Source organism: Electrophorus electricus, chromosome 17 (assembly GCF_013358815.1).
Source record: "Electrophorus electricus isolate fEleEle1 chromosome 17, fEleEle1.pri, whole genome shotgun sequence".
Taxonomy (NCBI): Eukaryota; Metazoa; Chordata; class Actinopteri; order Gymnotiformes; family Gymnotidae; genus Electrophorus; species Electrophorus electricus.
This window is the reverse complement of record NC_049551.1, coordinates 5,795,326-5,807,825: the sequence shown is the minus strand read 5'-3', so window position 1 is coordinate 5,807,825 and position 12,500 is coordinate 5,795,326. Positions and strand designations below refer to the sequence as shown.

Genomic DNA, 12,500 nt, shown 5'->3' with positions numbered 1-12,500 from the left:
GTTGGACCGTCAACTTCCAACGCCACCTACAACCATGTGAGTGCAAGGACACACACACACACACACACACACACACACACACACACCCGTTATGCTGACACATGCAGAGCTTTTATTCTGGCTTGCAGACGCACTGGAGTCTGAGAACAGTTCTCCGCTTGCTCCCCTTCCTACTGAAAGCAGTGTGAAATGCACATGCTGCGTCTCTGCTTTCACACCAACTCCCTCGGGACAGTGAGGAGGTTTCACTCCCAGCACACAGACGAACCAGCCCCCACAATGCACGCACGTCCCCCAAAACGCATGATCACAGTACTGTCATGCAATACACTGCTGCCTGCCTTCTGACACACACACACACACACACACACACACACACATACACACACACCCCAAATCCTCTGGATCGCAAGCAGCCAGTACCACTGCCAGCCTGCTGAGCTGGAACCCCCAGTGGGACAACCCCGACAGGCACTTGTCACACTCAAACAATCGCACAGACAGACATGGTGAGGATCCATGCTTCACTAACCACTGCTGCAATTAAAACCCCTACAGGCAATTAACACGGCCTCTAGACTGTAACCAGCATTAACATGCTCTTAAGGGTTTCGGGTTATCTACAGCAGAACAGCACATATGCTTCTCCTTCCCCATCAATCAACCACACACTCACTGATTCATATGGAATTAGGCAATGCATATAATGACGTCGCGATCACAATAGCCTGCTGTTCTCCGCCCTGGCTTGGCTCTGAAGCATCAGGTCTTTGGACCAGCAACTCACTGCAGACCCGCCGCACGCATAACGAGCCAGCGGACTGCAGCCTCTTGAGGCTGCCTTTAGTCTGCTATAAACCGCCGTTACATGGGCTTATTTCATTTCTATTGTCCCCTATCTTACACATGCTAATGAAGAGGCCAGTTAGGCAAATGAGCCGGCCGGATTATTTCACGACCCGCCACTGAGCGTATGATGAAACAGATCCGTCATCTGTGGAGCAGGGCAGACCCCCTCTGTCTCACTCACTCACTCACTCACCACTTCTCTGTAAATCTCTAGCTCTCTGTCAGTGGCTCTCTCCATTTCTTCCTCTGTGCCTGACCTATGTTTAAACTGCTCTTTATGTGGCTTTTCCATCACACAAAAAGTCCTACACTGTGTTATGCGAATGCTATTCAAACTCCACAGACTGATTGGTTTGCTTTTAAATGAAGAACTCTGCTGTCTTCCTGGTTTTTTTCCCTAATTTTTAGACAAACAAAAGAGCGCGTTTCACACCCTAGTCAGACTTTGACAAAAATATCTTTCATTCAACATAAATGTCAATTTTTTTGCACCTTAATTTCTGCTCCACAAAAATAAAAAAAAGAGGTGAGACTCAAGAGGTGAGGCTCTAAAAACATTCTCCATGTTGATTTCGTTTGTTATTTATGAAGGATGAAGGAGAAGTGGAGGCTTTTCATGTTGCCTAGTACAGTGCAGATCTGAGGTCAGTGGTACACAGCTCAATAACATTACACTCCACTCAGCTGCTTCTCAATAACTGATTTGAAACTGCATTCAGTCCAGGCCACTCTTGTTGGGCGACCTTCAAATTCTTCCTCTGTGATGTTCTGCAGTGACACAGTGCAGCACTTTAAAATGATCAGAACATCCTCACCGATGTGCTAAGCCACCCTCAAATATCATTGTAAAAAAACAAAACAAAAAACAACAGCAAAGGTTTAGTGTGACAGAGCTCTTAATGCATCGCTGTGCGTAGCTTACTGCAAATTCTAGAGATTGTGCCATTTTGCTCGTTGCCCTTGCCTACCTGCTGAGCCCAGATTCACAAACATCTCTTCTACTCATCTCTCTGTCGACTGGCTGACCGCCTCGCTCTCATTCTCTTCCTGCCACCGCGCCCGCGACCCTGCGCCGAGACACGGTCTCGTTGGAAGTCTCTCTGACGAAGGACAGACCTTTCTGCCAGCAGCTCCGGGGGTGTTAAGACGTCCGTGTGTTCGGACGCAGGGGGTGGGAAGCCTACACAGGCATTCGTGGAGAAGCACCGATGAGTCTGCTTTGTTAGTTCATTAGCAGGCTGTGATATAGTCAGGAACAGGGAGCAACGCCATCGCCGTGTTGAGTGGGATTCAGAATGAGGTGAAGATATGGGCTCTCTCCGCATGCTGGTTGGGGATCATACGTTGGGAGACGGCGCCCACAAAGGGTTGTGACCTTGTCACGTCCAATCACAATGGTTGCTCTTTACGCACGCACGCACGCATGCACAAACACGCGCGTCACACCCACCCACCCACACACACACACACACACACACACACACACACACACACAACATGCAGTATGATGAGAATGGAATGGTACTTACAAGACGGGCCCACTAGAATGGAGGAGAGAATGGAGGCAGACAGACAGAGAGAGAGAGAGAGAAATGATGAATGAAAATTATGAATGAAAATGAGATGGCTGGTCTGGGGCTCGAGAGTGATTTACAATAAGAATGTCATGAAAAAAAACAGAAAATGGCTGAAGTGATGAGTGCCATGCAGGGCACAGGCGATTTCTGCAGACGACAGCAGCAGGACCGATAGAAGACAAGTGGGATAAGGGGGACGTGGGTGAGCAGTTTAGGCACGGGGTGGAGGTTGGTGACTTAGAATGAACTTTAAACATTCTATAGACTAAATAGGAGCTATTCTAGACCCAACTCCATGAGCGCTCTACAAGCGTCTGTGTCAGCATTCACCAGCTGCTTGCACAGCTCGCCTGCTGGATTGCACAACTTGTCAGATTCAGACACCCAACTGGTCAGATTCTCCTGTAAACAACTCTGCACTGGTGCGCTCCATGTTTACATGGTCACCCCTATCCATACTGGTTCAGATCTTTGCCCTGTCAGATCTTTCCACAAACAATTTAAACTCAACTCCCAACGTTTGATCTATTCATTTTTTTATTTTATTTTTTTTGTTCGGCTGTGGCGTTTTGAGCTACTGCGTCGGTGAACATTCTAGAATGCACAGTGAGCTGAGGTGAAATATCTAAGCCTGCCACAGGAGCCCAGATCTAAACCATGTCTGGTTCTGGAAACTTAAGATCTGAAAATGCACTACTGCAGCCCATTAATAACACCCCCCCCCCCCCCCCCAACACATGGCATGCTAATTCATCTCCCCAGCAGCTGCCAGATAAAATCAGCTACAGGTGCAATGGTGCTGTGAGACACCATTAGGTGTGCACAGTTTTCTTAATACAATAACAATCTGAATCTGCAGCCGTGTTTTGGAGAGCAAGATGTGTCTGTGGCTGAGCAGAATTGCTTTAATTGTGCCTGGCAGCCCTAAATAAATGACCACAGCTTTAGCAGTTTGCATTTCTTAATGAGTGCAGCGTGAGGGAAGCAGGTGTGTGAGGACTACAGCTAACTACGCCAGGAGTGAAAAAAGGGGGTGCGGGAGTTTGGGTAGGGGGCGTATGCTCGTGAAACCCACTGCTGAAGTGATCCATGCCAGCGTCTGTGTGCGTGTCGTGCTCGTTTGTGTTTGTGTGAGTGTGTGTATCGTGCGCGTGAGTTCTTAACGCACCATGGACCTGCAGTGTTCCAGATGCTTCCGCCTTGCCAACACTGTTCTCAGACACGCAGGTGTAGGTTCCTTCATCCTCTGCTCTCACCTGCGTCAGCCGCAGACTGTTATCACTCCGTATTTCTGACCTGTGTCCACACACAGGCATGTACACACACACACACGCATACACACACACACGCACACACACGCATGTGCACACACACGCATACACACACACACGCATGTGCACACACACGCATGTGCACACACACACACACACGCATACACACACACACGCATGCACACACACATACAAGCGCACACACACACATGTGCACACACACATACAAGCGCGCACACACACACACACACACACACACACACACACACAAAGAAAAATGTCTCCAAAATCATCATATATTATTTATAAAACTGTACAAAAAGAGTAAGGATATGTGTCATTAAAGATAATTATCCATTAGTGCTAGCTTTACTGAGACATTTTTATAATTCAAGTCTACATGTGTCTTTGTTTGTGAGTGTGTGTCAGTCTGTGTGTTCATCTGACTACAAAGACTATTAGAATCAATAGTAGGTACTCCAGTAAGCTGAGTGTGTGTGTGTGTGTGTGTGTGTGTGTGAGTGTATCTGACCTGCCCCGGGGCATTTCTCCCTCCTCTCTCCTCCAGCGGATAGTTGGGGCTGGATCTCCCTGGACCTCACACTGAAAATCCACCGTGTCATCAGCCAGTACCACCTGATTGACTGGCCTCCGGACAAACATGGGCCTCTCTGAATGAGACATGGAGGAGGTGAAAGGTCATAGGTCCAAAATCATTGTGTCTGACACATTTATATTGTGCTTACAGTAATCAATTATTTGGCAATGTGTACAGCAAAATGTCATGTCAATTATAGTAAAACAATTGAAAATCAAATTAACAGAGCAGAATAAACAAGTGATAAAGTGATCGAGAGAAAGGTTGAAAGAGATTGCGAGTGATAGTTAGTGAGAGAGAGAGAGAGAGAGAGATAGTGGGGTATAAACTCACCGAACACTACCAGTTCAGCTGGATCACTGTCCTTCTCTCCCACCATGTTGGTTCCCACACACACGTACATTCCCGCATCACTCTTCCGCGTGTTTGAGATCATCAGCTTTCCTCCGCGGATCTGCAGGCAACACAACCCAGTAAGAAGAGCATTCGGGGCCTGAGGTCAGAGCTTGAACACACCGCACCGCGATGATGTAGGATCGGCTGTGTCTTGCACATCCTTTTGAATGCAACTCTATACTCAAAGGGGAGCCGACTGTAGAGGATCGGAAACATCGTAAACCGATGTTTCTCTGTCTACCATTGTGCTGCGCACCCACAGCACTTTCTCAGCTCTGTGGAGTAGATAATGTGCATACAGCATTGCCCATGTCCTGTGTTCATGCAAGCTTAGCATGCCTGCATACTTCAGCCCACAGATCGGGGTGATCACAGCTGTTTGTGCACTGCCTGACAACACGAGGGCCGCCCCACTGATGTATCTGGAATACAGTGTCAAAGCCCATTTGGATAAGTGGCTTGTGCAAGAGCTATGGACCGTAACACTGTGTGGGACCCCATGAGCGAAAGAGAATAGACAGAAAGGAGAGAGGGCAATGAGGTACTTGCATTCGGTATGGTCCAGGGATGAGTGGATGAAAGCATTGCGGAGGTGAGAAGGAGTGAGGGAACAAAGTGAGAGGAAAAACGAGGGAGAGAGAGGCAGGACGAGAGAGGAGGAGAGGAGGCTGACTCACGGTGATCCTCTCGTCCCTGTCGTTAACTTTCACATTGTTCCTCTTCCAGGAGATCGTGGGCTCGGGGTGGCCCCGGGGGGGTATGCACTCCATCACAGCCGGCTCGCCTGCGGCCACCACCACATCACTGGGGGTCTGCCGGAAATCATCTCTCAAAACTGTACAACAGAAAGGAAAAAGCAATAGAATGTGAGGGACAGACAGAGGCAGAAAAACAGAGAGAGAGAGAGACAGAGAGGGCGACTGCATAGCAGGTCTGCATTCTAGTGGCACTATTCTAGAGGTGCAATAAAAAATAACCGTGCTGTATACTGTGCTTTACTCTGTAATGCTACATTGTTCCATAGAAGTCTGCTAAGACACATATTGGCAGGACAGAGGTGGTCTTTCTTCTATGGCTGGAGCTTTCTTCTACCCACTAAATCTCCCTTTGGCTCCTGTTTTCTCCCTGTCCTATGCCTGTCTCATAAATAAATGAGCTGGTTCCCTTCTGGCATAAATAATTGAATGAACGAGATACGAGGGGAGAAAACAAAATGCCGCTTCAAACAAATAAGAAATATTTACTTCATTTCTACAGACACAGACATAAACAGTTCGAACGCTTACGTAAACAAAAAATGTACCGCGCCCGAAGAGCACTTTGCCCACACAGTTGCGCATTTTCAGTGAAGGGCCTGCACGAACTCTGTGGAGACATATTCCTACGGCGAGCGCACAGACGCGTGCCCGTGTGCACGCCGGCCGCTAATATCTGCCGAGTCGAAGCCTTCGATCAACAACGCCGCATCTTCAGTGGGCCGCTGCTGCAGCATTTCCATTCTGCTGCCGTTTATCAGATTCTCCCGCCCTCTGCGTGGCAGGAAGCCCATCTCTGTCGCCCGGCCTCTGCCTGACTGCTGCCTGTGCCTGCAGTCTTCCAATCAGCCCCTGAGCCCCTGAGCTAGCATCACTCGGAGGGCTGAGGATAAACTTTACGAAGTGGGTGGGTGGGGGGAGGCTGTTCTATTGTGCTGGACCGCAGCCAATATAACAGAATGCTCTTGCCCCGAACGTCAATATCCAGTGTGTCACTACTAAATACTTATCTTGAAATAGACCTAGTTTGTCCGGCGAGCTTGCGGAGCAGGGGGAGCTGCAGACAGCAGAGGAATCGCATAGGTGTGGGAAACTTTAAATTGCTTCATGATTCATGTTTTGATGTATTTTTAGAGGCAGCGGTTTCACCTTGGATTGAATCTCTATGTATAAATCAGTTAAAGACCCTGAACCGTACTTGCTCAAAGGTGCTTAAGACATTCTCCAGATTAGAGCCGAATCTGAACACACTGTAGAATCCACTGTCGCCTCAGAAATTGAACTGTGGGGTTGAGAAGTTGCTCCCAGCTCCTGAGGAGCAATCTCTGTCTGTACAGTAAAGAGATGACCCACAAATTGCTATTGATTGGAAGAGATAAAGCTGACCATACCAGGATCAGTGTGGGTGTTTTAATTCCCCATTATACAGCAGGTTAGTGTAGGGGGTGCATACAGACCCAAGGTCAGTGGTGTGTTTATCTGTTGCAGACCTAGCCTGGCCTTTAAAAAGCATAAATAGCCTACCCAGCCACACTCTTCTCTTTGTTTCCTCACCTCCTAACAAACAAAGAAAAAATATCTGAAAAGAGAGTGGTTGTATTCACATTGCCCGCCCCCCCCCCCCCCCCCCCACACACACAAACATGCTTTAAAATGCAGAAAATCTTCCATTTATCAACATCAGTTCAAAACACTGCCCAGTTGTAACTCCACTTTATTAAGCACATCTGTATATTCATGGTAGTGAAGCATGATGTGAATGGTCCAGTGTGTTTAAAGGTCAGTGGTGTTCTTATATGAAGATAATGCAAAACTGTTCTTAGAGTATATTACAGAAATATAAAGCCAACAAAAAAAATTATTCAGTACTTTGCTGCAAGATTAATGATGAGCTACGATAAATGCTAAAACATTCTATAAAAGCTAAAAAAATCCAACTGCTGAATAACAATGACAGATTTTGGAGAATTGAACTTTTTAATCAGGCTGTAGTTGGTCTACTGAGGACTTCTCAAAGCTGTTATTATTTTTTTTAACAAGGAAAGACAACGGTATGTGGCCAGCTCCACAAAAGCCTTGTAATGTATAATATTTCTATCACTGTTCTACAATGTAATAGTAGCTTGCAATCTGAAGGGCCTAGTCTGAAGGGCCTCTTTTTTTTTATCACTGTTCACCTCAATCAGAATGACATGCTCACTCATCTCCACTAGGCTCTAAAGACATGCACACTCTAGCCTCCCTCCTAGGTGTCGGTGTACTCGAAAGAATCAGACTGATGCAGGAAATATATCAGCAATGACTACAATCGGCAGCTTTAAGAATAGCGGGCAAATCTCCCCACAAACGCCCAGTGTGTTTCAAATGGAATTAGTTATATGCATGTGGTCATTACAAGGTTTCAGATAGCTCTGTCTGGTCCTTACTGTTCCTTACTAGAGGAAATAAATGAATGTCTGTGCCATATTTAAGTGTGTGTTCCCTCTTACTGGGGAGGAGGTGCTACCATTAGGCCAGAATTACTGAGCTAATGTCACTACGATGTCACCCCAGCAGAGAGAGAGATAAATGAAGCAGCTTTGTTTGCTTGTGCGCACGTGTGTGTGTGTGTGTGTGTGTGTGTGTGTGTGTGTGTGTGTGTGTGTGTGTGTGTGTGTGTGTGTGTGTGTGTTCTAATGAAGAGCCAGGACAGCAGACTTTATGGATTTTAATGTTAACCCTTAGGGCGTCTCCTCTCTTCATCTCTGATGGATAAGAGCTAGCCTTGGCTGTGCCGCCTCCATCACTTTGAATGTCAGCATAGCAGCGCATTGCCTCTGGTTGGAATACAAAAGAGGGCCTGAGCAAAAGGATCTCTTGAGTGATTGATGACACTCTGGCTTTGAGAAATGTGACTGTGAAGCTGGTATCTCCTAATAATTAATATCCCCTGTTCTACGAGAAACAAGGTTACACACAGTCTACGGGAATGAAATCATCTCTTACCAATCCACAGTCTGACACATTTCCAGACAAGTCAGCACAAAGAGAGATAGCTAGGAAGAGAGAAAGAGCGAGATAGATGATAGATGGGCCGAAGTTTAACAGGAATATAATGCTGGCCTGTCAGACCTTCACCGGACCTGGTGTGAGAGGACACATGAAGTTGTCCCCTAACAGTATTAATATACAATGTAATATAGAACACAAGCATGGCATTCAGGAGGGACAACAGCCAGCACAAAGAAGTGATGCATCAGAGATCGTTAACCTAGAATCTCTGCTGCTGTTCCTCAGTGGGAATGAAGGAAGCTGCGATTCCTCTGAACCAGGACTGGACTGGGTCCGCCCCATCTGCTCGGACCCACACAGACTCCCTGGAGCTTGATTAGGCTCTGGCAATTACCCATAAAGCCCTGGGGGAGTCGGATTAAACCTGTGACCCTCGACCTATGAGTGCCACCCTCAAGGGAAGTGCCCTCCCTCTCTCTCCCTCTCTCTCTCTCCCTCTCTCTCTCTCTCTCTCTCCCTCTCTCTCTCTCCCTCTCTCTCTCTCTCTCTCTCACTGTCTTGACAATAAAGCCAGTGTAATCCTACCCGTGAGCGCCACAGTCCACTTCAATTACCCCTCCTCCAGCCGACGCTGCTGCATTCTGACCAGCAGCATTACTAATGAATCCCTCGATTCTCAACCCCTCCCCCCCCTCCCCGGCCACCCCCCCACAAAATCAATTCCTCATCCTGGATCCTTCATTCATTTTTAAGTTCGATTTTTGGTGGCACAGGAAGAGCCTGGAAAAGAAAAACCTGCCAAGGCTCACGCTGCCGAGGTCCTACATTTTAACCCGACGTGAATCCTTGTAACAAAATGAGTCTATTTTCTTGAGTGACAGGACAGAAGATTCCAAAAATCAATTTAAAGGAGTGTGGCAGAGCAGACAGGCGTGTTTGAAGTCTCCTTTGGTACTGTGCCGCTGAGAGTTGTTCCCGTTTCGCACGCCTCCCTTAAGTGTGTTTCCTCGGCTCCTGAGAGGTTTGCCTGACCACAGATATGACCTAAGGTCTCTCTGCCCCACGGATGGACCGCACTGGGGTTGCTATACTAGCTTTATGATCCATTTCTGCAGAGAAGCAAGGTTCTGATTAACATGCTATGTGAAATCAGTCAGCTTTAATTAAAAAGGTTATCATCAAGTGTGATCAAGCAGACCAGAGCGTTTACATTATCAAAAGGTTCTGTTGTGTTCCAGACTGATATTCCTATGTAAGTGAGGGATGGTGAAGGCTGGTCTCTCCACACACACACACACACACACACACACACACACACACACACACACACACACACACACACACACACACACACACACACACACACACACACACACATACACACACACACACACACATCCTGGAGATTCATCAGGGTAAGCACAGACTGTAATCTCTTCTTATGACAGCAGCAAAAATATTGTCCTATTAAACTGAGGTCATGAGATCATGTAGCACAGTAGTATCAGTATTTTAAGCTCCACACATCTGCAGAATATCCAATATGGTGAGAATTTGATTTGGAATTCACACAGAGCTTAGCCATTTTCTCTAAACGGCTGACGTGTCAAGCGATTACTGTTTCTGCTGATGACTGTTGAAGCCATGAGACCTAATTACAATGCCATTTCAGTGAACTGTCAGCAGAGTCATTTCCCCATTAACAAGGTGTACTCAATGCAGCGTTTCAGCTGTCCACTGCAGCTCAGCTAAGACGTCATAATAACAATGCACCATCACAGGCAGTGAATGTGAAGCCCTTTGTGTGATTAGTAATGAATGTGAACAGGTGGTAGACATTTGAAAGGTAGGAATCTAATGGACTGGTGATCAATAGAACCAATAATTACACGAGCATGCGGACATATGGCAAGCTTGGGGCCTGTTGGCCGGTCACTCCCCTCCTCTCCTCTAAAAGGCTACGTTTGTCCTGTGGCATGCGAGACACCTGCTGCAGAACCTACCAACCCCCATGCTGTTACAGAGCACGCCTCTCATTTATCAAAGCCTTGATGTGGGATTAGTCTGTATTACAGATTAATAGGATTCCACCTTATGGATAGAGAAGGAGATTCCAACGTGAATAATTTTGATACATATGACCCTTCACCAGACCAGGTGCCCAGGGCCATATTCATAGTGGGGCATATGGACACCAAACATTGAAGGCCAAACTTAGCCCCATCTGGTCCTGGGCATCATCCAAACACCAAATGGGTCCAGTGAAGTAACCAACACACACAAATAAAAACACTTTTAACTGCTTTAAAACGTGACTGTTAATTTAAAAACCAAATATAGGTGAGATAGCTATTATTACGGATGGTGAAGTATATTGGATAAAAGTTGAAACAGATTTCCTATCAAGATGTCAGTGTTTTTCCACTGTTAGCACAGTGAAGAGTGGTTCCCTTGTGATGTCAATCCAATTACTGCAGACGTCTCTTACGTAAGGTTGTCTCTGCCCAACATCAAAGGGACATCTCACTATCCTTCCCTAAAAACAGCCTGGTGAAACTCGACATCACATCCCCACCCTCATCATTTATGTGAGAAAACAACAGCATGGGAAGGCTCTTAGCTGCTAGAAAGTGTGGCGAAGTAAGATCAGAAGGAAGTGATGCTCAGCGAGCGCAGCACATGCTGGCCACGTAGCAGGAGTGTATATGACATTTTCCAGTCTCCTTCACTGCAACTCTTCAGTTTTCACTGTAAATATGTTTTCCCCAATGGCCAAAGAAAGCACCATGGTGCCGTGTCATGTCAGCAAACAATGAGCTTCTGCATAGCCAGCGTACATGATCAGCCTCATGTCCTACAATTTCACAATTTGTTAATGGAGCTGGTAAACAACCAATTATCTTTTATCTCCGTATGGGTGGTTAAGGATGAAAATTCAAGTGCCTTTCAATTTTAAGCAAGTGGGCAAACACATTCTGTTGGTGGTCAATAGTAATATGTTACTTTAAAGCACAAATTACTAGTGACCTCAATGTAACAAGATAATTAGTTTTCGAATCAATTTACTAATCTAAATATAACAAATGGAAGGACTATTACCACTAGTGAAGTGTTATTGGAGGCTGAAGAGTGTGTGTATATACACACACACACACACACACACACACACACACAGTGGTGTGAAAAAGTGTTTGTCCCCTTCCTGATATCTTATTTTTTTTGCATGTTTGTCAAACAAATGTTTCAGATCATCAAACAAATTTATATATTAGACGTTAAAACATAAATTAAACAACGTTAAAACATAAATTAACTGTGGTTTATCACATCTTTGGAAAGTTGAGTTCAATTGCTCTAGCCACATTATTAGTGATTATTGCCACACTTGTTCTCAATCAAGAAATCACTTAAATAGGACTTGCCTGACAAAGTGATGTAGGCCAAAAGATCCTCAAAAGCTAGACAGCATGCTGCGATCCAAAGCAATTCAGGAACAAATGAGATACAAAGTAATTGAGATCTATCAGTCTGGAAAAGGTTATAAAGCCATTTCTAAAACATGGAACAGTGGTGAACCTTCCCAGGAGTGGCCAGCCGACCAAAATTACCCCCAGAGCGCAGTGACGACTCATCCAAGAGGTCACAACAACATCCAAAGAACTGCAGGCCTCACTTGCCTCAGTTAAGGTCAGTAGTTCATGACTCCACCATAAGAAAGAAACTGGGCAAAAATGGCCTGCATGGCAGAGTTCCAAGACAAAAACCACTGCTGAGCAAAAAGCACATAAAGGCTCGTCTCAGTTTTGCCAGAAAACATCTTGATGATCCCCAAGACTTTTGGGAAAATACTCTGTGGACTGCCGAGACAAAAGTTGAACTTTTTGGAAGGTGTATGTCCCATTACATCTGACGTAAAAGTAACACAGCATTTCAGAAAAGGAACATCATACCAACAGTAAAATATGGTGGTGATAGTGTGGTGGTCTGAGGCTGTTTTGCTGCTTCAGGACCTGGAGGACTTGCTGTGGTAAATAGAACCATGAATTCTGCTGTCTACCAAAAA

General features: G+C 46.0%; 1 protein-coding gene across 1 annotated transcript in view; it reads right to left on the bottom strand.

Annotated features, from left to right (window-relative positions):
- robo3 (roundabout, axon guidance receptor, homolog 3 (Drosophila)) overlaps window positions 1-12,500 on the bottom strand; it is a 68,221-nt gene that overhangs the window by 29,998 nt on the left and 25,723 nt on the right. Inside the window, 4 exon segments of the mRNA XM_035535642.1 lie at window positions 3,595-3,722; window positions 4,230-4,368; window positions 4,629-4,749; window positions 5,369-5,526. Of these exon segments, the coding sequence (XP_035391535.1) occupies window positions 3,595-3,722; window positions 4,230-4,368; window positions 4,629-4,749; window positions 5,369-5,526 (546 nt within the window).